We start from the raw sequence: 27447 nt of genomic DNA, 5'->3' as shown, positions 1-27447 counted from the left end.
GGGCTTAGAATTAGACTGCGTCGGCAGGGATGATCCTCCAGCCCAGGCCCCCCCCGGGTCTGCACTGGCGGCGGAAGCTGGGGCCCAGAGAGGCCAAGGGGGTGCCTGCGATCACAGAGCAAGGGCCAGCCTTGGGCTCCCAGCCTCTGCTCCAAGGTCATCTGACTCTGGGGCTGCTCTGTCTCAGTGGCAGGCAGAGCTAGAAATTTCTGTGAACACAGGCAGGTCACAGCCGGAGATGCCTCCTGAATAGGACTGCCTGCAGCTCATCTCTCCCTGCCCCCCTCCACCCTTCCTGGCTTTTCAGCTTAAGGAGGGAAGGGTACCGTGCTCCTCTGGACGAGGCAGACAGGGAGGCAGGAAAGCAGAGTGCTCAGCAATTCTCAAAGCCCACACAGGAGACACAGTAGCAGCCCTTAAATGCTGGCTCACTCCCTCATCACCTCTCCTAGCTTCTTGGTCTCCCCCCTCCCACTCCCGGCCCACCTTCCTGGCTCTCAGTCTCAGCACAAACCTCGTGGCAGCAAACACCAGAGCGAGAACCGAGACGCTCAAAGCTGTCCCCTGTCTGTCCTCAGAAAAGATGGGATGGGCCCCAAGGAGGATACCGGACAGAGAGAGGTGTGAACTGGGAGCAGAGAATAGAGATCCAGAGAGGAGGCATTCGGGCAGAGGGAACAGTGCGTCAGCCATTGAAGAAGCCCACCTTTCCCCTCTCCAAAAATCAAGCAAGCACAGTATCTAAATTTTAAAATTAAAAAAAAAAAAAAGATTTTTGGCTTCTTGGCCGCTGCAGGCCACCATCCTCCCAAGCGTGTGGGCAGGTGGGCGAGGGGCGTGCACGTGTAAACGGTGGGCCCCGCATCCCTGGGACCGTTGGACACACAGAGGCAGCAGAACAGTTAACAACCAATAAATAAAAGATATCAATTATATATGTATATCTATATATAAAAAAAAAAACCTCACTTTCCCCACCAAAAGCACAATACTGTTATCACAGAAAATCAGCGTCATCGTAATTAATCATCCTAGCCAAGCAGGCGGTTTTGCTGCCCGAGAAAGGAGGGCGACAGCGTTGCATCACCCCCTAGACCCCGAGTCCCCGCAGCTGAGTGCTTGAGCGGCTGCGAAGGTCAAGGTGGGAGGAAGGGTTCTCCGAGGCCTTCTCCCCATCTGTCAGTCGGAATCTTCTAAAACAGAAGGTAGTTTTGTTTTGTTGTTTTCTTTTTCAATGTCTGTTTGAAATAAAAAAAAAAAAAAAAAAACAAAAGCACACACGCGAGGAGAGCAGGAGAGACCGTGAGGCCCCTCCGGCGAAGCAGACGAGTCCTGGGTTCTGCAGAGGGCCGGAGCCTTTCCCATCCGTGTGGTCGTTTTCTGGACAAGCAGAGGTTGTTGGCGATCGGAGCCGGTGGCTTCAGGCGGCGGGTGGGTGCGGGGCGGGAGGGAGCCGGCCTCGCGATTCCAGGGCAGCTCGGCTGGGTGTGGGTGCGGAGGGAGGTTCGGTGGACACAGGAGTCGGGGGCAGGAGAGTCAGGGCAGAGGCGGCCTCATGGCACAGGAGGAGGTGAGTGGTTCCCAGGCATCTGGAAGACACAGGAGGCGGGGCGGGCTCAGCGCTGGCTGCCAGGGGCACAGAGCGGGCGGGAGTCAACTGGAGGGGCCGTCCCCAACCCTGCTGGCACCAGAACCCGGTTTCGTGGAAAACAGCTGCTCACTACATGCTGTGCAGCCCGGTTCCTAACAGGCCACTGACCAGTACCAGTCCATGGCCTGGGGACTGGGGCCCCTGGAACTAGAGAACGAGGTGACGAGTCCTAAAAATATGCACGCCCTCTGATCCACACATTTGGTGCTTAAGTATGTATGCTTCAGAAATAAATGCGATGCTTATGACAGTATCATCTGTAACAGCAAAATTAAACAGGAGAGAACAAACAGTGTCCACGAGAGAGGGACGGGTCGGATCAGTAAAGACAGAACCACGCGATAAAAGAATGTGCAAACGTTAAGAACAGAGTGAGCAGGGGCCAGCAAGCACCCGACAAGACGCTCGACAGAATCAGTCATCAGGGAAAAGCGAGCCCAAAGCACAAGCAGGAACGGCCCTGGTGGTCCCGTGGCTAAGACTTTGTGCTTCCAATGCAGGAGGCCACAGGTTTGATCCCTGATCAGGGAACTAAGATCCCCACGCCTTGAGGCGAGGCAAAAAAAAAGAGAGAGAGAGAGAGAGAGAGAAACACCACTTCACAAATACTAGGATAAAACCTAAAACCAACAAGCGTTGGTGAGGGTGTGGAAAAATTGGAACCCTTGATCATCGCTGGCAGGAACATAAAATGATGCAGATACTGTGGACAAGTTTGGCAGTCCCCCCCCTACCCCCAAATAAACTCATCAAGTGCATTTAAATCCCTAAACTCACAATTACACATATTGGTTTTATAAAACATCATTGGTCCCTTCTAAAAGATGTGGGAAATCCAACTTGTTTTGAAACCTGATAAAGAATCGAGTATCCATCCTGCCCTCCCTGTGAACACTATACCCTGGGGATAACCCACGAGCGCATGAGGGAACGTGTCCCTTTGTAAAAGTGACGCACCCAGCCATGAAGGAAAGACAGCTGGAGGACGTCACCGTTTCGCACAACCTGATGAATGGATGGGGACGGCAGTCAACAAGAGCTGCTGATGTCACTGACATCACGTGTGCCTGCCGGACGCACACAACCCCAGCCATGAGACAGTCTCACCAAAAGTGGACCAAATCCAGTGGCGAGATCAACTGCCATTTCCAGGAAGAACAGGAAACAGGAGTCTGTAAACAGCATGCCGGGGCACCGTTAGTAAACCCCAGACTGTGGGGAACCCTACAGAATGTGCTTTTCAACAAACAGTGAGATGGAAAGGGACGGGGGAAAACTCAGAGATGAAAATAAACTTAAGAGGGGACTTCCCTGGTGGTCCAGTGGCTAAGACTTTGCCTTCCAATCCAGGGGGTGCAGGTTCGATCCCTGGTCAGGAAGCTAAGATCCCACATGCCTCTCAGTGGAAGAAAAAACCAAAAACAAAACCCATGAAACAGAAGCAATATTGTAACAAATTCAATAAAGAATTTTAAAATGGTCCACATAAAAAAATCTTTAATAAAAAAGATAAATAAAAGAGCCCTACCAACCAATTGCCATCTGTGGCTTTTATTCCAATTCTGATTCCAATCATCAAAGTAAGAAAAAAAACTGTGAAATAATGGGAAACTGGAATTTAAATGCTGATGGGAGCATATTAAGGAATTACTTTTTTCTTGGTATTATGGATTTTTTAAAAAAATCATTATATTTTAGAAATACATTTTGAAATATTTATGCATGAAATGATATGATGTCTTGAATTTTCTTCAAAACAACCCAGCTTGAGTGGTATGTGGGGGAAGGAATAGATGGTCAAGATTGCTATGAATTGGTGATTCTGAAGCTGGATCAGTCCTGGGTATTCATTGGAGGGACTGAAGCTGAAGCTGAAACTCCAATACTTTGGCCACCTGATGAGAAAAGCTGACTCATTTGAAAAGACCCTGATGCTGGGAAAGATTGAGGGCAGGAGGAAAAGGGGATGACAGAGGATGAGATAGCTGGATGGCATCACTGACATGCTTTTGGGTGGACTCTGGGAGTTGGTGATGGACAGGAGGGCCTGGCGTGCTGTGGTTCATGGGGTCACAAAGAGTCAGACACGACTGAGCGACTGAACTGACTGATAGGTACATGGAGTTACATATTCTCCACTATCGCCTGAGAATGTTTCCATAATTAAAATGGTTTTAATCCATCCTCAAATTTCCAACAACCTAAGTGTCCCATACCACAACCCTGGTTAAAGTATGGTCTAGCCATAAATGGAATACTATGCAACTATTAAAAAGGATGATCTCAAGCAAGATTTAGTGATGCAGAAAATATGCATGATCTCAGTTCCTGAATAATTCAATGAATTATACAACAGTAATTTATCTAAGAATTATGATACCTCAGGAATCTCAGAAGGCAAATAAATCACAAAAATGACGGAACACAAGTTGGCTGTAATTACAATCAGACAGGATCTGGGAACGCCTGAGAAAAAATGGGAAGGGCAATTTTCGGGAAGAGCTTTAGAAAAGTGAATCTTGTCACCCTGAAAAGCTTGTCACAGAAATAAAATTACACCGTCTTGGCCGACGTGTGAGGGTAAGATATATGGCTACATAAACTGTGTTAAGGAAAGCCAGTGCAGACACAAAGAATGGGAAGCCAAGCTGGATAAAACACGTTACAAACCTCTTAGTGTTGAGTCTCCAAAAGAAAAAAATAAGTGTTTCCTACAAGTTGTTCTTTGAAAACACAAAACAAAAAGAGAAAAATAGCCAACAGCATATGGTTATGAACTGATTGCTGTTGAGGAAATATGTGTACGTATATATTCATAGAAAACTGTGAGGCAAAAACAAATAAAGTAATTTGAAAATAATCACACACTTTAGAGAAATGAATTACACTGTACAACTTTTCCTCGGCGGGGAGTACATCAACACCCATGTTTGCACCGCTTTCCCATGGCCTGGAGGAAACGAAGCAGTCGTTAGGCGACAGTTGCCAAGGAGGCCGCTGGTGGTAATTCACAAAAAGGGGACCGTGGAAATTAGACAGCAGATCAGGACGTGCTCCGGGACCCAGAGCTGCATACTGAGCCTCTCTAAGATTACAGAAATATCTGTCACGGTGCCTTTACAAATTGGCTTAATTATTATGTTCCTATGTGACCTAGTTACTGAGCAGTAAGTTTCTGTAAGTGTGCAATTCTTTCTGAATGATTCTAGACACAGGATGTTCACCGTGGTTATTTCCGGGCTATATGTGTGTGTGTTCAGTCACTCAGTCGTGTCCAACTCTTTGCGACCCTTTGGACCGTGGCCCGCCGGGCTCCGTTGTCCATGGGATTTTTCAGGCAAGAATACTGGAGTGGGCTGTCATTTCCTCCTCCAGGGGAATCTTCCTGACCCAGGGATCAAACCTACATGTCCTATGTCTTCTGCATTGCAGGTGGAGCCCCCACCCACTGAGCCATCAGGGTTATATATGAAGGGTTTTGTTTTTTTTTAATAATAATTTTTAATGGAGGTTTTCTTTTAAAATATATTCCCTTCAATGAAGAAGGATTTAGTATGCAAAATAACATTAGAAACAGGCCTCCTAAACAAAATATCAGCAAATCAAATCTGATGATACATAAAAGTTTATCATGAATGGCTTGCTGCTACTAAGTCGCTTCAGTCGTGTCTGACTCTGTGTGACCCCATAGATGGCAGCCCACCAGGCTCCCCCATCCCTGGGAGTCTCCAGTTAAGAATACTGGAGTGGGTTGCCATTTTCTTCTACAATGCATGAAAGTGAAAAGTGAAAGGGAAGTCACTCAGTTGTGTCTGACTCTTCACGACCCCATGGACCGCAGCCTACCAGGCTCCTCCACCCATGGGACTTTCCAGGCAAGAGTACTGGAGTGGGGTGCCAAAATTGATTGGTGTAAGTCAGAAGGGCCATCATCACAAAATCCACAAGCAATAAATGCTGGAGAGGGCATGGAGAGAAGGGAACCCTCCTACAGTGTTGGTGGGAAAGTAAATTGGTACAGCTGCTATGGAGGACAGTATGGAGGTTCCTTAAGAAACTAAAAATAGAGCTACCATATGATCCTACAATCCCCCTCCTGGGCATATATCCAGAGAAAAACATGGTTCAGAGGGATACGTGCACGCCAGTGTTCACTGCAGCACCGTTTACAACGCCCATCGACAAATAAATGGACAAAGAAGATGTGGGCTCTACACACAATGGAACTGACTCAGCCATTAAAAAGAGTGAAATAACGCCATCTGCAGCCACGTGGGTGAACCTGGAGATTGACTGAGTGAAGAAAGTCAGACAGAGAAAGACAATATCATGTGGCATCACTTACATGTAAAACTGAAAAAAAAATTATACAAACGAATTTATTTACAAAACAGAAACAGACTCAGAGACTTAGAGAATGAACTTTTGGTTACCTGGGAGTAAGGCTAGAAGGGAGGGACAGTTCGGGAGTTTGGGGTTGACATGCACACATTGCTATATTTAAAACAGGCAACCAAAAAGACCTACTGTATAGCACAGGGAACTCTGCTCAATATTATATAGCAACCTAAATGGGAAAAGAATTTGAAAAAGAACAGGAAAAAAAAACATAGAATATTTAAATGGGCAGACTCCATGGATGAGCCATACAATATATTCACACACACACAAATCGCCTGGTGTAATTAATCGCCTTAACAACAAAGAAAGAGAGAAAAGTCATATAAGAATATTGATAAATGCAGAAAATTTTGATAAAATTCAACACCACTAATGATTAAAAAATAATAATAATAACTCCTAGAAAACTAGAAAAGAAGAAAACTTCCTAAATCCCATCAAATCTATCTAACAACCTAACTAATAACAAATAACCTAACTAATGGGAAACTATTGAAAGCTTTCCCCCAAGAGTTAGACCTTCATCACTCCTGTGTGACTGGAGGGCCCAACCAGCAAGGAAGCAGAAGAAAGGAACAAAGGCAGAGAGATGGGAAAGGAAGAAAGAGAATGTAGACAATCCAAAAGAATCTAAGGCAGAATCTAAGATTTCATAAATGAAGTTAGCAGGACCACGGTTATAAAAAAAAAAAAATCACCTGAATTTCTGTAAACCAGAAACAAATGGAAAATACAATTAAAATTACTACTTAAAACACCATCAAAAACATCAAATACCTAGGGATAAATCTATTAAAAGATGTCAAAGACCTTTTAGCTAAAAATAGCAAAATGTTACCAAGACAAAAATTCAAAGGATGGCATCACCAACTCAATGGACATGAGTCTGAGTAAACTCCAGAAGTTGGTGATGGACAGGGAGGCCTAGCGTGCTGCAGTCCATGGGGCTGCAAAGAGTCGGACACGACTGAGCGACTGAACTGAACTGCACTGGAACAGAGAGATATACCATCTTCATGGACTGGAACACCCATCATTATAAAGTTGCCAATTTCCCCCTAAGTTAAACAATAGATTCATCTCTTGTATGCATGCTAAGTCACTTCAGTCGTGTCCAACTCTTCGCGACCCTATAGATGTAGCCCACCAGGCTCCTCTGTCCCTGGGGTTCTCCAGACAAGAATACTGGAGTGGGTTGCCATGCCCTCCTCCAGGGGATCTTCCCAACTCAGGGACTGAACCCAAGTCTCTTACATCTCCTGCATGGGCAGGCAGGTTCTTTAGCACCACCTGGGAAGCTGAGATTCAACTCAATCCCAATCAAAATCCAAGTATGTGTGTGTGTGTGTGTGCGCACACACAGGTATTTATAAGTTGATTCTAAAATGTATATAGAAATACACATAGCTTAAAGTAGTGAAGGCATCGGAGAAGGCGATGGCACCCCACTCCAGGACTCTTGACTGGAAAATCCCATGGACGGAGGAGCCTGGTAGGGGTCGTGAAGAGTCGGACACGACTGAGTGACTTCCCTTTCACTTTTCACTTTCATGCATTGGAGAAGGAAATGGCACCCCACTCCAGTGTTCTTGCCTGGAGAATCCCAGGGACGGGGGAGTCTGGTGGGCTGCCATCTATGGGGTCGCACAGGGTCAGACACGACTGAAGTGACTTCGCAGTAGCAGCAGCAGTGAATGCATTCTTGAGGAAGAAGCAATGGGATCTTGCTTCTCAAGATCGGGTTATAAAAAGACTGTGCTTTCACCTTGGGTTCTCTGCCTCCCAGAAATCTCACCCTCAGGGAAGCCGGTCACCATGCTGTTAGGCAGCCTTGTGCAGAGGGGCACATGGTGAGGCTGCCAAGCCAAATGAGTGAGCTTAGAAGTGGGACACCCCCAGCCACACCTTCAGATGAGACCACAGCCCTGGCCAACAGTGAGTGATCACCCTGGTTTACCTAACACAGAGGGGTTTCCCAGGACACAGGACTTTCAGCGCTAAATCCAGGATACTCTTGGGCCAACTGAGATGGCTTGTCATCCTCCTGACAGCTCAGCTGCATCCTCATGACACACTTTGAGCCAAAAGCACCAAAAAAAGCTGTATCCAAATTCCTGATATTTATTCTTTCCGGGTGCTGTTTTGCAAGATCTCAGTATGTAGCAACAGATGACTAAGACAGCACTGCACATAAGGTGATGGTAAAACGGAGTGTGCACACATGAGCTTCCCGCGTGGCTCGGCTGCTAAAGAACCTGCCTGCGATGCGGGAGATTATGGTTCGATTTCTGGGTCGGGAAGATCCCCTGGAGAAGGGATAAGCTACCCACTCCAGTATTCTTGCGTTTCCCTGCTCAGACGGTAAAGAAGCCGCCTGCGATGCGGGAGACCTGGGTTCAATCTGTGGGTTGGGAAGATCCCCTGGAGAAGGGAACAGCAACCCACCCCAGTACTCTTGCCTGGACAGTTCCATGGACAGGAGGAGCCTGGCAGGCCCAGTCCATAGGATCACAAGGAGTCTGACACGACTGAGCGATTTTCACTTTCACTTTCACATATACCAATGTGCCCAACTTCAGCGCTCATCAGAGACATGCAGATAAAGATTACAACAAGCTATCACTACAGGCTCACCAAAATGGATGAAATTTAAGAAGACGGAAGATCCAGCGCTGGCCAGGAAGTGGGGCACCGGGAGCGCCCGTACAGCCCGAGTGGGAGTAGGGGATGGTGCAACCACGTTGGAAGACTGTCTGGTAGTACCAACTAAAGCTAAATATATACCCACATTCTATGTTCTAGCAATGCAGCTCTTAGGTCTGTACCGACAGAATGCATCGTCCAGAAGACACGTACAAGATGCTAACAGCTGGACAAGACCGTGGGGGTCAGTTCTCTGCCAGCAACAGAAGCCTCTGTAGGCTGTCATCCTGCACTAAGAGAAACAAACCAAAAGCTTATAGGTTAAAAAAAAAAGAAACCACATTTGAGCTATTGATCAAGAGAGTCAGCAGCTGAGGTCTTCAGCCACCCTGACCGAGAAGGGATGAGAAACTTCTATTCTCCTAGGCCCCTGGCCCTGAATTAGAACTGGGACGTTCTTTCAAAGTGTTTTCAACCCAGGGAAACTTCTATTCGAGTCTCTGGCTGAATCTAGGTATATAAAAACGACAACAACAGAGGAGCCCTGGTTGATCTGAAGGCTGTGCCTCCTGGGCCTCCCCCTACTAGCTGTGTTTCACCTGGTCAGACCCCAAGCGCCCCTGGTAAACCCAGGCACTTATCTGCCAAACCCAGGTGTCCTCTGGCTGGGTGTGCCCCCTTGCCCCCACCCCACCCCACCCCAGACCCCCTCCACTCACCCCAGCTCTGGGCCTTGGACTATACCAGCCCATCATAGAGGGACAGTGCCTGTACGATGGACGGGTCTGCCTTGGATCCTTCCTGGAACTCCTGCAGCGTCAGTTTCCCATCAGCGTTCTGTAAGCAGAGAGGTGGGTAGAGGAGAGGGGGTGGCCAGCCCCCTAGGACAGGGGCCTCTGGCCCGGACCCTGAACACGCCCTCCCCAGGCCCAGCCCAGGGCTGGTCCCCAGAGTGCTTCCAAAGTTAGGTCAGGTGGGAGGCAACCCGCTCATTAGGTGGGAGGAGCCGGGCACAGACACACCCGGGCACTTCCTGGCTGGCTCACCTTGGGTGGGCGACCCACCTCTCGGGGCTCCTGTTTTTGCATCTGGGGAGTGGAGAGAACTGCCCAGCTTCTTTGGGGCACTGGGTGAGCCATCCTTCAGCTCAAGCTGTTGTAAAGGGCTTGGCCGACTGGCAGTGCACCTTAGGGCCATAGTTATCATCCTCGCTGCTGATTGTCCCCACAAAGGGTGTTAATCCCACAAGGCTGAGGGCCTGATGCCTGTCTCTGGGGTCACCTTTGGAAGGGTGTTTAAGCTGTTCCTGGAGCAGCATACACCGGACCCCAGAGATCGGCAAGGAGGCTGGGTGGAACCCACATAAGAGGGCTTTGGTGGATCTCTTGTGGGAGGAAATGATTCGGGCCAGAATTCCTTCCTCTGGAGCATCTTTCAAGGAAACACGTGAGAGCAAAAGAAAAAGGCCTTGGAGACTACCCACCCCCACCCCACCCCCACCACCACGTCCCACACCCGGAGACGGACGATGTGATGAGGGTTCCACAGACTCAGCAGGCAGACCTCGAGGGGTGCCCACTGCGGGTCCCACTCACGCTACACGGGTGCTTGGTCTAAGAAGAGGGGCTGGTCTTATCACCATTTTACCAGTGAGGATGCTAAAGGTCAGTCACCTGCCCAGGGTCCCCTGGCTGCTAACTGGGGAAGCCAGGTTTGCACCCAATCTGACCCCAGTGTGCGCTTTGCTTCCCAAAATAAGGGAGGTCTGATTGGGGGCAGAGGAGAGGGATTTAACACCTTGCTATTCAACCTTGCTGTTGAATAGCACTGAAACTCTGCAAGAAACTAGGATTCTCAGCCCACACTCTGTGGACGCGTCTTTTGATTGTCCCCAGGAGCGCAGCATCAACTGAGCCTCCGTGTCTGAGCCTCTCGGACATGAGCTGATCTCACTTTTTTAATTAAGGAAGTCAGGCCTCAGGCTCAAAGCTTTCAGGACAAGCACCTGCACCCAACCAGGATGTAATAATAAGTCCAAGGTCACTCTCATTCGTATTCTTTTTTGAAGGTAAGCAATACTGGGTTTCCGTACCACCCTGCTATCCAATTACAATTTAAAAACAATGCTATTTCCACTTTTAAGACTTTGGTATAAAGAAGGGTTTCTTATATGATATTGTTTATATGCAGAAGCTTTAAAAATTGATACAGATGAAGTTATTTACGAAACAGAAACAGACTCACAGACTTAGAGAACGAATTTATGGTTACCAGCAGGGGAAGGGTCAGGGGAGCGATAGATTGGGAGTCTGGAATTGACACATATACACTGCTGGATTTAAAATGGATAACCAACAAGGACCCGCGGTATAGCTCAGGGGACTCTGCTCAATGTCATGTGGCAGCCTGGGTGGGAGAGGAGTTTGGGGAAATCTGGACATGTTATCTGTATGGCTGAGTCCCTTTGCTGTCCACCTGAAACCATCACAACATTGTTTGTCAATTGGCCATACCCCAACACAAAATAAAAAGTTTTAAAAAAATGATAAGAATGAACTTATTTACAAAACAGACTCACAGACTAAGAGAATGAATTTATTCCCCCGGTTACCAGCGGGGGTCGGAGGGTAGGGGAGGGCTAGACTGGGAGTTTGAGATTGCGAAGGACACACTGCTATATTTAAAATAGATCACCAACAAGGGCCTACTGTAAAAAAAAATAATAAAAATAACAAACTCATTTTAAAAAGAAGAGTTTCTTAAACTGGGGTCTGTGGACAGAATTCAGCAGGTCTGTGAACTAAAATGGGAAAAAATGAGGTCGTCCTTTTTGTGGACTTTTAACTGAAATTGAGTCCTTCCTTCCATCATGAATCTGGGTGATGATCCCCCATGGGACCGGAAGTACCTGTGACTTTGTCAACCGTAGGGATCTCAGCATTTTCATGACACATCACGGCTGCTGTAGGACCACCGGTACGTATCGCCCCACTTTGGTATTACGGGATGCTTAAACCCACCTCTATATCTTATTATCCAATGGATTCATAAAGAAGCTCACATCACAAATTCTTTTTCAAAAAAGGTCTTGCCAGCTGTATTCCAAATAGCTCCCTTCTTAACCCTGTGGATTTTATCTAATGCACTTAAAAATCATTATTCTGAGGAGTCCACAGTCAACTTGTCCAGAATGCCAACATCTCTGGTCCATGGCAAAAAATTTATAAGGTTGAGAATCTTAATGGGTCAAAGAGAAAGAGCTGGACAAATTTATTTAAAACCCTTGCTGTTCAAAGGGGCTGGCTGCCAGCCAGACCAGTGGACATCACAGCAGTCATGATGCCTACCTGGAGGCGGACCCCTAGGTGGTCAGTGGAGCCTATGCGAGGGGGTCTCACCTTGTCCATCATAGCGAAGATCCGGTCCACCCTCTTCTCTGGGGTGTTCTCCTCCTCAGGGAGCTCCACGGTGTTTCCCTGCCAGGGACAGATGAGGTAGGGACTGGCCCCTGCCACACCTGACTTGGGGCCCTTTGCTCAAAAATACACCCTCTCCCCCACCCCAGGACTTCCCACATGGTCCAGTAGTTAAGACTCCACACTTCCAATGCAGAGGGTGAGGGCTCGATCCCTAGTCAGGTAACTAAGATCCCACATGACCTGGGGCACAGCCAAAAAAAAAACATGCCCCCCCAGACCGGGGCAGTTCCAGATGAGGCCTGCCTCTCCCTCCCTCCGACTCCCTACAATGCCCCCACCATCTGTAATTCTGCTCCAGAGCATCCCATCCACCCCAGCCCCCATCTGCACAGAGCAACCCCGGGCAGTGACCCTCATCTGGCCATCTCTTACCCCTGGCAGGAGAGCTGCCCCAGGGGGTGCTTCCTCTGGGCCAGGCCCAGCCACTAAATGTCACGTCCCTACGGCCTCCCCTCATGCCATATGACCCAAGTTTCTCACCACCATCTGGTAAATGGCATCCACAATGTCCAGCATCTCGTTCCTGGTGATGTAGCCGTCGTTGTCCAAGTCGTAGAGCTTGAAGGCCCCTGCAATCAGCCAGCCAGGACAGAATCACCCCTGGCCCGGGGCAGGGGAGCCGGCCCACCCTGCATCTCAGCATGCAGTCTGGCCAAGAGCCCCATCACTCATCCAGTCAATGAATATCTGTTGTTGTCTATTTGCTCTGCCGTCTCTGACTCTGTGTGACCCCATGGACTGTAGCCCACCAGGCTCCTCCGCCCATGTGATTTCCCAGACAAGAATACTGGAGTGGGTTGCCATTCCCTACTCCAGGGGCTCTTCCCCACCCGGGGATCAATCTCACACATCTCCTGCTTTAGCAGGCGGATGCTTTACCGCTGAGCCACCTGGGAAGCCCAGTGAATATTTACATCAACACAGATGGGAGGAGACAGACAGACATACACACACAAAAGGGACACAGGCACCATTTCAACCAGAGTTACTGAAGATAGATATATATACATACATGCAAGAGAGACACCAGGTCTGCAAGAGCCAAGGCCCCAGCAGGATCTCCCAAGCCACCACTCTCCCTCCCCACCCACCAGCCTCTGCCTGCTCTGTCACTCCCTCTCCACACTGATGCTGTATCCAGCTACGGTCACCTTAGAAAATAAAATCACATGCCTGGGAAAGGGGGAGGAGCTTCTGCATAAATAAAATCCTCTTTTATTCCTAAAAGAAACTGCTGCATTTTCTTGGTGCCGATGTAAAGCGGTGAAGATGTCTCAGTGAGAAGTGGTGTTGTTCAGTCGCTCAGCTGTGTCTGACTCTTTGTGACCTCATGAACTGCAGCACGCCAGGCTCCTCTGTCCTTCAGCATCTCCTGGAGCTTGCTCAAACTCATGTCCATTGAGTCAGTGATGCCATCCAACCATCTCGTCTTCTGTCATCCCTTTCCCCTCCTGCCCTCAATCTTTCCCAGCATCAGGGTCTTTTCTAATGAGTTGACTCTTCACATTAGGTGGCCAAAGTATTGGAGCTTCAGCTTTAGCATCAGTCTTTCCAATGAATATTCAGGACTGATTTCCTTTAGGATGTACTGGCTGGATCTCCTTGCAGTCCCAGGGACTCTCAAGAGTCTTCTCCAACACCACAGTTCAAAAGCATCAGTTCTTCAGCGCTCAGCCTTCTTTATGATATAACTCTCACATCCATACATGACTACTGGAAAAACCATAGCTTCAACTAGACAAACCTTTGTTGGTAAAGTAATGCCTCTACTTTTTTAATATGCTGTCTAAGTTTGTCATAGTTTTTCTTCCAAAGAGCAAGCGTCTTTTAGTTTCATGGCTGCAGTGATTTTGGAGCCTGAGAAAATAAAGTCTGACACTGTTTCATTGTTTCCCCATCTATTTGCCATGAAGTGATAGGAGCTGATGCCATGATCTTAGTTTTTTGAATGCTGAGTTTTAAGTCAGGTTTTTCACTTTCCTTTTTCACTTTAATCAAGAGGTTCTTTAGTTCCTCTTCATAAGGGTGGTACCATAAGGGTGGTGTCATCTGCATATCTGAGGTTATTGATATTTCTCCCAGCAATCTAGATTCCAGCCTGTGCTTCATCCAGCCCAGCGTTGCTCATGATGTACTCTGCATAAAAGTTAAATAAACAGGGTGACAATAGACAGCCTTAACATACTCCTTTCCCAATTTGGAACCAGTCTGTTGTTCCATCTCCAGTTCTAACTGTTGCTTCTTGACCTGCATACAGGTTTCTCAGGAGGCAGGAAAGGTGTTCTGGTATTTCCATCTCTTTCAGAATTTTCCACAGTTTGTTGTGATCCACACAGTCAAAGGCTTTCGTGAAGTCAATGAAGCAGAAGTGGATGTTTTCCTGGAACTCTCTTGCTTTTTTCTATGATCCAATGGATATTGGCAATTTGATCTCTGGTTCCTCTGCCTTTTCTAAATCCAGCTTGAACATATGGAAGTTCTTGGTTCATGTACTGTTGAAGCCTGGCTTGGAGAAAGCATGTGAGATGAGTGCAATTGTGCGATAGTTTGAACATTCTTTGGCATTGCCTTTCTTTGGGATTGGAATGAACACTGATCTTTTCCAGTCCTGTGGCCACTGCTGAGTTTTCCAAATGTGCTGGCATATTGAGTGCAGCACTTTCACAACATCATCTTTTAGGATTTGAAACAACTCAGCCGGAATTCCATCACCTCCACTAGCTTTGTTTATAGTGATGCTTCCTAAGGCCCACTTGACTTCACACTCCAGGATGTCTGGTTCTAGGTGAGTGATCACACTATTGTGGTTATCTGGGTCATGAAGACCTTTTTTGTGTAGTTCTTCTGTGTATTCTTGCCACCTCTTCTTAATACCTTCTGCTTCTGTTAGGTCCAAACCATTTCTGTCCTTTATTGTGCCCATCTTTGCATGAAATGTTCCCTTGGTATCTCTAATTTTCTTGAAGAGCTTTCTAGTCTTTCCTGTTCTATTGTTTTCCTCTATTTCTTTGCATCAATCACTGAGGAAGGCTTTCTCATCTCTCCTTGCTATTCTTTGGATCTCTGCATTCAGGGAAAAGTGAGCTCTAGCCCACGGTCTTCGTCTTTTCTCCAGATTCCCTCACTGTCCCCTCTGAATCCTTCTCTTGACCCTCTTCAGGGCCTCGCACATGCTGTTCCCCTGCCTCGAGCCCTCTTCCCTCCTCCCTCTTCCCAGCTCAGCTCCCAACACACAACAGGGTCAGTTCCTGTCCAGTCAGCTCACATCTCGCGCTTCCTGCCTTGGCTGCTGTTTTCTGGGGCCTTACGGACAATGCCCCCGTGCTAGACTGACAGCCGCGAAGGCAGGTGCCTGTCTATCTGATGCTCCAGTGGGTCCCGGTCTCTGTCCAGTACTGACACCTTGCCGTGTTTGGTCAGTATCTGCTGGCTGAACCAGGACATAAGTGAAGGAATTAGATCAGTCATCACAACAGCCTCCAAAGCGGTGGGTCCAGCCCTGGAAGCGGAGCTCTTAGCTCCATGCTGTCTTGCCCGAGGTCCCATGTCTGTGTGTGTCAACCGTTCAGTCGTGTCCGTCTCTTTGTGACCCCATGGACTGTAGCCTGCCAGGCTCCTCTGTCCATGGAATTCTCCAGGCGAGAACACTGGAGTGAGTTGCCATTTCCTCCTCCAGGGGGCCTTCCCAACCCAGGGATCACACCCGGGTCAGGTTGCAGGCAGATGCCTTTACCACTGAACCTCCTATGTCTGCACCTGCTCAAATGTCCCTCTGCCCCTGCCCCATCTGTCCACCCGCTTAAAGAAGCCACGTTCCTCCTGCCTGGGCACCCCTGGGAAACCGCCTCTGACCTGGAAGGACAGGCCATCTGTGCCACCGTCAGCCCCGGGCAGACGGCCTGGGCCCGGGGGTTTGGCCCCCCTCCAACCCGGGGCCGCCAGGGAGCGAGACTTACACCGCAGCTTCTCATCCAGGGTTCCCCTCGAGGTCACCGACAGCGCCTGGATGAACTCAGAGAACTCGATGCGCCCGTCCTGCAGGAGAGAGAAAGGCAGGCGTGGCCTCGGTTAATGCAGGTCAGGCCCCTTCTCCGATGGGTGGTGATGGACGGATAGCAGCAGGTACCAGACCCCCAAGAGCAGAGCATGGGAGGGAAGCGATGAGGTTCAGAGAAGATGGGGGGAGGGGAGGACTACAAATGGGACAGGCCAGTAGGAGGGACAGCGACAGGGCGAGCCAGGGGGAGAGCCTGACTCCAGAGCTGGTGGAAGGAACAGCCAGCGGCTCCATCAGCACAGCACAGGGGCCGCCAGAACCCCCTTCTCCTCGGCCTAGAACCACAGGCTCAGAGGTTTGAGAAGAAGGTGGGGCTCTGGACTGTTCAATCCTATTTGGTTTGCAGCTGAGGACACTGAGACCCCAGAGAGGCCACCGGAGCTCTTCCTAGGGCCAGGTAGCCTGCGGAGAAAGCCAGGGCATGAAAGAGCAGAGACAAGCCTGAGTGCCCAACAGCATGGAGCGTGGAAACAAGTGACAGGACATCTACCACGAACACAGGGGAAGCCAGGAAGTATGCTGGCGTGGGATGGAGTCCGGAGGACTGCAGATGCTCCGACGGTAGGTATATGCCGACTGTACGGGGGGCCATCGCCTGGGGCGCAGGGGTGGACGCGCTACAACGCGGATGAGCCTTGAAAACGTTATGCTCAGTGAAAGAAGCCAGGCACAAAGGATCTCATAGTATATGACTGTCAGTTTCCTCATCTGCTAAATGGGGGTAATTAAAAGGCATCCTTTACTGGTAGTCGGTTGTAAGGTCTCGGTAAAAACAATGCTCTTAAGGGTTCAGTAAGTGTCTGTTACGATTACAAATCCTATTATTATCCCTGGAGGCATTTGCATTTTGTCCTTGTAAGAAAAGGGTCAAAGCAGAGGTATATGCATGCATGTGTGTATACACGCATGTCTGTGTGGATGGCATGTGTGTGCGTACGTGGATCTCTGCGGGTGCTTTGTGCACACTGGAGCTCATGCAACGTATACACGTGCAGGCATTTGTGTGCAATACGAGTGCACATGTTCATGTGTGTGTGCATGCATGCGCGTGCATCTGTGTGTATGTGTGTTTCTTCTCCGAAGGGAACATCAGCGGGTGAGCGTGGATGTGGAGACGCCTCAGGAAGGAAGGGACTGTGGGCTGGTTGTGGAGGGTGGAGGGGACTCTGGGCTGGTATTGGGGTGGGGAGGGGACTCTGGGCTGGTGCAGGACCCATCAATCCCCAGCTCACCTTGTTCTCATCAAAGACATTGAAAACAAACGTGGCGAACTTGGTGGGGTCCCCAAATGGGAAGAACTGCTTGTAGATCTTCTGGAAGCCTGCTGCGTCCAGCTGCCCACTGGGGCAGTCCTTGATGAAGCCCTTGTACCTAGAGGTAGAGACCAGGCGAGAGACGGTGGAGACTCCAGCATCACCACCTGCTGGGAGCTCCTGCCCAGCGCCCCAGAAGCCGGAGGCCCTGTTCTGGGAAACTGTGTCACATGGGGTCGTGAGCACAGACCTGGACATCATAGGCCTGGGCTCATCCCACCCCTGCCTCTCGTTAGCTGTGTGACTGGCAAAAGGTGGCCACACCTCTCTGAGCCTCATCTCTCCCAGTGGGTAAGAGTCACATGGCCACTCAGCCCCCCGCTTCACACAGGCGCCTAACACAAAACTCACACAAACAACCTCCTCGAAGCCTCACTCTTGCGCAAGGCACTCCCACCTCCCCCACCTTCTCCACTGAGCCCCTCCTAGAGCAGGGCGGGCTGGTGGCACTGGTGGGCAGAGCCACAATCTGGAGCCTAGCAGCTGGCTCCTCCCACATGCCTGCACCCCCTCTGGTGTGCACACACCCGCTCCCCTGCCTCTGTTCCCAGGGAACTGGGTAAACAATGCAGGAGGAGCCCAGCAATCTCCCAGGGCACCTCGGGGGGTTCCAACTGGACCTGTCCACCCTGCATTCCCAGGGCCCAGCACGGGACCCTCCAGACAGCCGGCCAGCTGATGGCAACATGGCTTCGCAGCCCTCATCCTGGGTCTGCCATTTGCAGGCTGTGCATCCTCGGGCAAGTGGCTTCACCTCTCTGAGCCTGACTTGTCTCCTCTACGAATAGGGACAGCTGTCACATCCGTCATGCAGGGACTGTGTGAGATGCTGACAGCGTCCTTGGCACAGGGCTGGACATAAAAAATAATCGATGGCAGGATCTTTAGTATCATGACCTCAGTGCTCTTTTAAATCAGTTCACCAGCTGGCTCCTGCATGGAGCTTGGCAACTCCAGCCAGGACATACCTTCCTCTGAGAAGGATTCCCAGCACAAATGGGGGTAGAGAGACAGATCAGCTTTTATCGGCTACCAGCTGTTACCTCCGCTCAGCCACTGTCTGCTGGGAGCTTTGCAAACCTGATTCTCTTGGGACACCCAAACAGGCCCATGAGCAAAGTATTAGGAGGATGGCCCTCCCACCATTTCTTTTTTATGGTGTAGCATGTGGGATTTCAGTTCCCCGAGGGATTGAATCCCAGCCCTTGGCAGTGAAAGTGCAGAGTCCTAACCCCTGGACTGCCAAGGAGTTCCCAAGGCCATTTTAAAGATGAGGAAAATGAGGCTCCGTCATGGAGAGATTTGCAAGTCCTCGCAGCCTAGACTGGAGCTGAGGCAGGGTATGAAGTATCCACTGAGAGGGTCAGATGCTCAGAGACACCAGCCCTGAAGATGTCCCCAGCTGCCCCACACTTCTCCAGTCTACTGGGGCCACTCTCCGATCAGGTCCTGGGAAAGTTACTGGAGACACGTGACTGGGGGCCAACCGGGAGCCAGTGCGGAAGCCACAATGCCCCCACCCTTGGAGAACAATCTGAGGGGCTTGGGCTGGGGGAAGGGACGTGCAAGGCACAGGAAGGAGGGGGCCTTGGCAATCGTGAAAGTGTTAGTCGTTCAGGTGTGTCTGACTCTTTGGGACCCCATGGACCGTAGCCCGCCAGGCTCCTCTGTCCATGGGGTTCTCCAGGCAAGAGTACTGGAGTGGGTAGCCGTTCCCTTCTTAAGGGGATCTTCCCCACCCAGTGACCGAACCTAGGTCTCCTGCATCGCAGGCAGATTCCTTACCATCTGAGCCACCAGGGAAGCCTGGGACCTAAGTGATTGAGGTCAGATATCAGAAAGAAAGCAAGACAAGACTCTTGCTAACATGTCAGAGTTTCTTCAAGGGTGAAGGCGAGGTCGGGAGGAAGCCAGGAGATGGAGCAGGGCTCGGGGTCTGGCTTGTGTGAGTTCTCATCATAGACAGTGCCCATCACAAGCAAGGGGTCATAAAGGAGGCTGGGCCTCCATGTGCCCTCCCACCCACCCCCTGGGGCACCTCGAAGGGCCAGAGGCCCAGGGAGGCAGCACAGGCTCAGTTGCCCTGTCTCATTACCTTTGACAACAGCCCCATGCTGGGCGCTGGCCTAAGCCTTCGTGGACAGTTCCTCCTGCAATCGCCACTCAGCCCCGCTCAGTGGGTTCAGTGACCCCACTTCACAGATGAAGGCACTGAGGCCAGGGCCCCTCCCACAGCAGGGACCAGGAAAGGGCCAGTCCCCCCGACAAAGCATCCTTCCCAAATGCGTGTTCCAGGCACAAATCTCCATGCCTGGGCCAGGATGAAGAGCCAGGGAGGAGCATTTCGGGGCCGAGACCTGGTCTGTGACCCTCAACTCTGGGTCAGGATGGGTCCCTGGGCACGAGGAGGGGGCAGGCCTGGCGCCAGGACGTGATGACCCACGTGAGGGCACAGCAGGCCCTGGAGACCCAGATGGGGGCCCCACTTCCCCTGGTTTCCCCCAGCACCTCCCATTTCCCCCCAGGGGGCTGTGTGTTACTCGAATGATTCTAAACGATTATTAAAAACAACAGAGGGAGACCCGAAGGTGCCCAAAGCCTTCTCCTGGCCCGGTCCATGGGGCTGCCTGGCCCCCAGGAGGGGAAGGCGGAGCAGTGGGCAGGGAGCTGGCAGTGCTATGTGAGCCTGCAGGGGGCGCTGGCAGTGGGGGCCCTGCAGCTTTCCTGGGGGGTGCAGGGAGGCTGGCCTCAGTGGGAAATCTTGGGCTTGGGGGTGGGTGTCTTGTTTCCCTGGCAGAGATTGTCCCTGTCCCTGTGGGGCCCAGCCCCCTTGGTGCCATCAGCAGCAGCCCCACCCCGGCCCGATGGCCCAGCCTCCCCTGCCCACTGTCCCCTCCCAGGCCCATATTCCACACCCCGTGGCACTTTCCAGAGTTGGCCACACCAGCCACCCTCCCAGCCTTCGGACCTGCAGGTCCCTGGGCCTGCAAAACACCTCCTTCTCCTCCTCTTCGCCTGGCTAACTCACTCATCCACCAGGTCCCAGCTTTCTTCCAGGAAGTTTGCCCAGGCCTCCCCTGGGGCTGCACTGCTCATCTGCTCCCCCAGCCCTAGAAAGACCCCAGGGCAGCAGGAACCACACTGTACACGCATACCTTCAGGCTGTCTCCCATCCGACTGCGAACTCCCTGATGCCACAGTGCCCACATGCCTGGCCCAGGGCCTGCACATAACGGGGGCTCAGTAAATGTCCACTGAGCTCAATGAATGAGCTGGATGAATGAATGAATGAATAAACACAAATAAAATAAATAAAAAGAGCCGAGGTGTCACGGGCATTCTTCCAGAGCCCTGGAGACCCTGGTCGGAATCTGAGAACTCCAGCAGATGGTTAGAGAACTACGGGTACACTCCCACCCTGCCATGGATCGATGGGAAACTGGGGGCCCAGAGAGGGAGAGAGACTGGCCCAAGGCCACACAGCAGACACAGGGCTCGGTCCCAGGACTCCTGCCTCCCAGGCTCGCTCTTCATCCGCCTCTCCTGTGAGCCAAGCTGCATGTAAAGGCAAGTGCTTGCTCTCCAAACACTGTAACCCCATCATCAGAAGATGGGGGCACCCCATCTCGCTGAAGAAGAGAGGAGTCTGGGCCCAGATGCTCCAGCGGCCCCCAGGGCCCTGAATTTGCTCTTCAAGCCCTCACGGCTCTGAGATCAGGACTTCCTGCCAAGGTCCGGTTCCGAGGTGCAGCTCAGCACCCTTGGCTGGCAGAGCCGGGACACACACCCCAGGCACACACCCCCTCCCCACAGCGGGCACGCAAGGGAGCTGCTGCTTAATAACTGAGTTCCTGCCCAGGAATTCCATCCCAGGATAACAAGAGACGTACGTGGCTGCGCCCCCGTCCTCGGCCCTGGCTCAGGTTCCAACAGGCCCAGGGCCTCTCCCTCCCTCCCCACCACCCCTCTCTCTCTGCTTCAGACATACAGCTGCCTGGAAACCTATTCTGGAGCCCGCCTGTGCTCCAGTCCTGGCTCATCGTGTCTCACTGTAAGAGGGGCCCGAGGAAAGCCCTTTCCCGCAATCTCCCAGTTTCTCTGCTGGTAAAATAAATGGCTTAGACTAGATGAGGGTTTTCCACCAACACTATTGACATCTGGAGTCAGACGATTCTTGGTCGTAGGGGCCTGTCCAATGAGATAGAATATTTGACGACCTCCCTGGCCTCCCCTTGCTAGATACCAGAAGCATCCCCACCCCAAGTTATGACAACCCAAGGTGTCTCCAGACAATGCCAACATCTCCCCTGGGGCAGAGCTACTTCAGTGGAGGACCAGAGGCCTAGAAGGTCTCCGGGGAGCCCCACAGAGCAGAGAGAGGGTCTTCCCCAGTGTCTGCCTTCCAGTGGTCCAGGATTCCTAACAACAGGGACCTGGGCTTCCCAGGTGGCTCAGCAGGAAAAGAATCCACCTGCAATGCAGGAACCACAGGAGATGCAGGTTTGATCCCTGAGTTGGGAAGATCTCCTGGAGGAGGGCATGACAACCCACTCCAGTATTTTGTGTGGGGAGTTCCATGGACAGAGGAGCCTGGCGGGTTACAGTCCACAGGGTGGCAAAGAGTTGGACATGGCTGAAGTGACTTAGCACGCATGCACAGACATGAGGCTATGTGATTTCCAGGCACCATTTCACCAAATCGTCCCAACAAACCCAGGAAGTGGGGATTATTGCACCCATTGTACAGATGGGGAAACTGAGGCTGGGAGCTGTTATATTTCCTCTTGGCTCAGGGCCGCCACATGGCATTTCTTCAGCCCAGCACACTCCTTCCCTCCTCCTTCCCCCTTTTGTTCTTCTGCCTAGTGCATCTCCCCTAGAGAAGCTCTCTCTGCCTACCCCAGACAGAGCCAGGCTCCAGCACACACACTCACAGCACCCTGTCCCTGGCCTGGGCCTCGCAATGGTGCCCATAGCCTCTGGGATGACAGGCCAGTGAGTGCATTGCAGAGTCTACTGAGGCAGGAACCCACATCTTCTAGTTTACCCTGAAGCTGCAGGTTGTTCTGACACACAGCAAAACAATAAATATAGGGCTAAGTCATGTCCTACTCTTGCGATCCCACAAACCGCAGCCCGTTAGGGTCCATGGGATTCTCCAGGCAAGAATACTGGAGTGGGTTGCCGTTTCCTTCTCCAGGGGATCTTTCCAACCCAGAATTGAACCCAGGTCTTCCATATTGCAGGCAGATGCTTTACCAACTCAGCTACACAGGAAGCCCAAGACACACAGCAGGGGCTCAGTGAATGCCTAGCGAGTCACACAGTGGGCAAACGGGGGGCCCGGGGTGGAGCCCCACCACCACCTCTGTGTGTGGCCAGTCACCAGCCGTGGCCCCAAACCTCCACGGCCTATTTCCCTGGGCGCCTTCTGCCTGGTTCCAGCCCAGTGGTGGAAGCGACAGAAGTCCTGGCGCTGATGATGGTGAAGGTCAGGCCGGGGGAGCGGGGAGGCACGAAGTGTCCTCACACAATCTTGTTTCAGAGCAGGGGTCTTAACTCTTTAGGAATCGGAGGAGAAGCCATGGAATCAAATCTGGGACACAGCCCTGCCCTGGAGCTCCGCACACGCGGTTTCCAGCCACCAGAGCACAGGCGTCTGACGAGGCTGACTGTACCTGAGAGTCAGCTCTCCATGACAGGGTGGAGATGAGCGAAGAAAAGCCTAGATTCGACAACTGCCTTCTGACGCCTCTTTAAGAGGGAAAGGGAAGGAAGAGAAATCTGTCATTTCATAAAAACACTGCAGGCTGAATGCCACTTACAAAACACTCCTTCCTGTATGCCTCCCACCACGGCCCCAGCCTCGGTCTGCCCCCCCACTGCGCCAGCGTGGGTCCCCTGGGAGACTCCAGCACCTCGTCTCCTCCAGTCCCTACTGCCCCCGGCGCTGGGAAGGTGCTTGGCACAGAGTAGGTGCTCAGTAAACATTTATTGAATGAATAGCCCAACAAATGAATGAATGAATGAGGGAGTGAAGGAAAGGGGGAGTGGGTGAATGACTGAAGGAACAAGGGAGGAAGTGAATGAAAGTGAGCCAGTGAACGCGAGTAGGGCATGAATGAGTGAAGGAGGAAGTGAGCAAATGAATGAATGAAAGGGTGAATGAAGGCGTGAAGGAGCAATGAGAGTGAATTGGTGAATGAATGAGTGGGTGGAGGAATGAGGGAGCAAGTGAATGAATGAGTGAATGAGGCTGTGAATTAATGAATGCATGAGCGATGAGTGAATGAATGAACACCGGCCACGACCCGCGGGTCCGATTCCAGCTCAGCTTCCCATTCTCTGCAGGCCCCGCAGCCCCAAGGCCACCAGGGCCTCATTCCCCAAGGCCCCGGCCTTCCAGGCCTTCCTGGGATCTGCTGCTCTCAGATCCCACAGAACCTTGTCCTCTGGGACCCAGCTTGAAGCGAGCCCTGCCATACCCACCCACCTCCCTGCCAAGGGTTAAGTGTGGCGGACGCTGCCTTCTGCAGTGTGAAAAGTGGGAAATAAATAGGTGGATGAAGAAGAAAGCATAACCCCCAGCTGCAATCAGCCAAACGCAGCTGGGACTGCCTGCCGCAGCATCCCTGGCAAACTGTCCCCATTATCTTTTCAAACACCTCCTTTCCCATGGCATTCCCCGCCCAGCTCCCTGGAGACCAGCCTTCAGACAATCCGGAGGAGGGGCTCACAGACATCCCTGCGGCTGGGACCTCTTCCCTGCACCTCTCCCCTCCCCCTTCTAAGTCCTCTCACCCTCCCACCCTCCACAGCCCTCAGCTTTGTAGGATTTCCCAAAGCCAGAGCGGGCAGGGCTGAGCCCCTGTACCCCTGGCCACGGAGGCCAGCAAGCTGGACTCAGACTCCACACACACACACACACACACACACAGAGCTGGGTGACCCAGGCAAGTGTCTCAGAGCCTCAGTTTCTTCATCTGTAAAATGGGCTGCTCCTAGCCTGACCTCACGGCATTGTTTTAAGCACCTGGCCCACAGGAGGCACCCACAGATGTTAAGGAGAGGCAGCCTCCTGACCCAGGGCTGCGACTGCGGACAAGGATCCAGGATTGACAGCTGGCCCTGTCAAGGCGGCTGCAGAATTCTTCCTGCCTCACCCACTGTCTCTGTTACAATGCCATCAGGCTATTTGGTTATTATAAACATAATAAAAAGCGTACGGAAAACTTATAAAATAGAAAATGTGAGAGAAAGAAAATACCCATAATCCGTGAGGCCACCACCCCCAACACACCCACTACCAGCCTCTGGCCAGTTTCCTCCCCATCTGCTGTTCCCTCTGCACATTCTTCATCACAAAATCAGGTTGGGGCCACTATTTACACCCTGTTGCTCCCATTCGGGATCATGTTCCCTTCACTCTCCCGGTGACCACGATGTCACAATCGATTGTAAGGGCCTGGGGCCTGCTATGGCAGGGGTCCCCAACCTCTGGGCTGCAGACTGGTACCTCTGGTCTGGTCAGCGGCAGCATCAGATTAGAAATAAAGCGCATGATAAATGGAATGTGCTTGAATCATCCCCAAACCATCCCCCTCCTTCCTGGTCCATGGAAAAATGGTCTCCGGTGAAATGTGCCCCTGGGGCCAAAAAGGTTGGGCACCACTGTCTGCGGTCTCCTACTCAGCCCCCATCAAGGTCTTCAGTCTTCCACTGTGGTGAATGGAGCTCAGGGCAGGAAATGAGATGGTCAAGATGGTCAAGGGGATGGCTGTGGACCCAGACCTCACACCAGCCCCACCTCCCTGAGCCCCCAGCCTCCTCTCTCTGCAAATACAGAGCTGGGGGCAGCCGAGGGGGCGACCAACATGAAGCCAGGTGGGCGGCGAGAGCCCATGTGGCCCAGCCCAGCCTCGCATCACTGTGGCCTGCTTTGCGCTCCTGACCACCTGGGATCCGGGCCTGCCCAGGGGGACCTGGCACCTGCCCAGCTCTGCTTCTGCTCACTGCGTGGCCCAGGACCAGTAGAGAGTCACAGAAGACCCTGGGCCTGGCTCCTCTTCTGTGGAGCAGCTAGTGAAGGTCAGCCCCAGACAAGACCACCCTGGGCCGGGCTGGAGAGACAGGGAGGGTGGTCAGTGTGACCTCTCCCACGAGGTGACACTGCAGCAGATGCCAAGATCTGGGGCTGAGGGAATAGCAGGAATGGAGGCAGGAAGCAGCCTGGTATGGCTGGTGCCTGGTGTGCCAGCAGGTGAGGCCAGAGACTTCGGGGAGCCTTGAGGGCCAGGCAAGGGGCTGGGCCTTTATGCTAAGTGCAGTAAGAAGCCATGAGGGGCTTTTATACTTATATATTCGTTTGTTTTGCTTGGCTGCACAGGGTCTTAGTCGAGGCATGCAGGCTCTTTGCTCTTCATTGTCACATGTGGGATCTAGTTCTTTGACCAAGGATGGAACCCCCTGCCTTGGGAGCTCGGAGTCTCAGCCACTGGACCACCAGGGAAGTCCCCGCAAAGGGGCTTTAAGCAAGAGAAACACAGCAGGAAGACGGGGTGAGGCGATCCAAGAGGTGAGCCTGGATCACCCTAGGATAAAGATCTAGAAGCAGGAGCATTTCTGAACGCCCACCTAGAGGAGTGGCGAAGTGGAAAATGAGGTTGGAGGTGGGTCAGGCCCACCTGTCAGGGCCGAGGACGTAGGGAAGGAAGGAGGAGGCGGCATTGCTCCCGCCTGCCCTCCATCCCTGCAGTCAGCTCACCCCGCCAGGGGCTGCCCACCTGGCCGGGGTCTCTGGCAAGGGGTCAGCCGAGCTGGGCAGGGCAGCCACAGCTCTCCCCCTCTGCCGCCTGGACTCAGGGTCAGGGAGGTGTAGGCAGGGCTCCCCCAGGAGTCTCGTGGCCTGCAACCTTCCCAGGTGTGGCCTCCGTGGCCTGCTCTGATGGAGTGCATGTCTGAACAGTGGACGGAAGACAACTGTCAACGGCTGTCAGCCCTTGGGCCCTGTGCTCTGACCTTTACAGGGACTATCACTTCAATCCCTCATTATTCCTACATGGGGAAATGAAGGCTCAGAGGCCAAAGAGATGGGAAGAGGCAAGGCTGGGACTCTAAACCACCAAACTTTCTAGAAGGTCTCCAAGCTCCCCTCCTTGCTCACCTATCCACCCCCAACTCAGGTTCACTTAACAGTGAGCCTCCCCTGGGGGCTCCACATTCCGCAATGACAGACAGTACACCACTCTCCTCTCCCCACCCCAGGGCAGGCATCGCTAATCCATCACAGACCTCATTGATGCCTCACCGCTATACCTTCTGTTTGCCCCATGACTTACAGCCTCAGAATCCTCCTTAACACAGAAGTCCAAGCAGCTACTGTGGACTGATCAGAACTGGCATCCAAGAAGAAAGAGCTGGCATCCTTGATCCAATCTATTCAATCACTTTATTAGAGAGAGTGGCTGAACCCCAGAGAGGGGAAGAGACTTCTCAAGACCATGTGATAATCCAGTTAGAAAGCTGGGCCTGGGATCCAGTCTCCTGACTTGCTTCTGGTTCAAACCCCCTCCTCGGGTGAGCAGGGTCTGAAATTAACACTGGTGGTCCTCAGAGGCATGGGGTCACCACCAACCCACCACCACCCTCAACCACAGTTCAACTGGATCTAAGTTAGTTCCTTGTGAACAAAGGAATCTGAACCCAAGGCTGCCTGGACCTGTTTGTTGATAAGCCGCTCTCAGAGGGCCCTCCATGTGCCCCTGTCCTGGGCAGCTGGGCTGCCGGCCCATCAGCACAAAGCCAACACTCCCAACCCACCCAACAGTTTTGGGAAAATGCGGCTACTCACCACTGCTGGACTTCCTTCTCGGTAACTGCAAGAGAAAAGAGAAAAGTGGCCTT

At 51.9% G+C, this 27447-nt stretch overlaps 1 protein-coding gene across 1 annotated transcript; it reads right to left on the bottom strand.

The window, feature by feature from the left end:
• Positions 1-917: 917 nt before the first annotated feature.
• Positions 918-27447, bottom strand: NCS1 (neuronal calcium sensor 1; the record flags this gene model as incomplete). The annotated part of the gene is made up of 7 exons (XM_040225729.1): positions 918-1589; positions 9415-9532; positions 12094-12171; positions 12655-12743; positions 16131-16209; positions 17464-17602; positions 27395-27447. Coding segments are annotated over 6 exons (537 nt in total), but the record flags the coding sequence as incomplete, so codon positions are not given.

Source organism: Oryx dammah, unplaced genomic scaffold, assembly GCF_014754425.2.
Source record: "Oryx dammah isolate SB20612 unplaced genomic scaffold, SCBI_Odam_1.1 HiC_scaffold_25, whole genome shotgun sequence".
NCBI lineage: Eukaryota > Metazoa > Chordata > Mammalia > Artiodactyla > Bovidae > Oryx > Oryx dammah.
The sequence above is the reverse complement of the archived record's forward strand: the minus strand, read 5'-3'. Positions and strand labels throughout refer to the sequence as shown.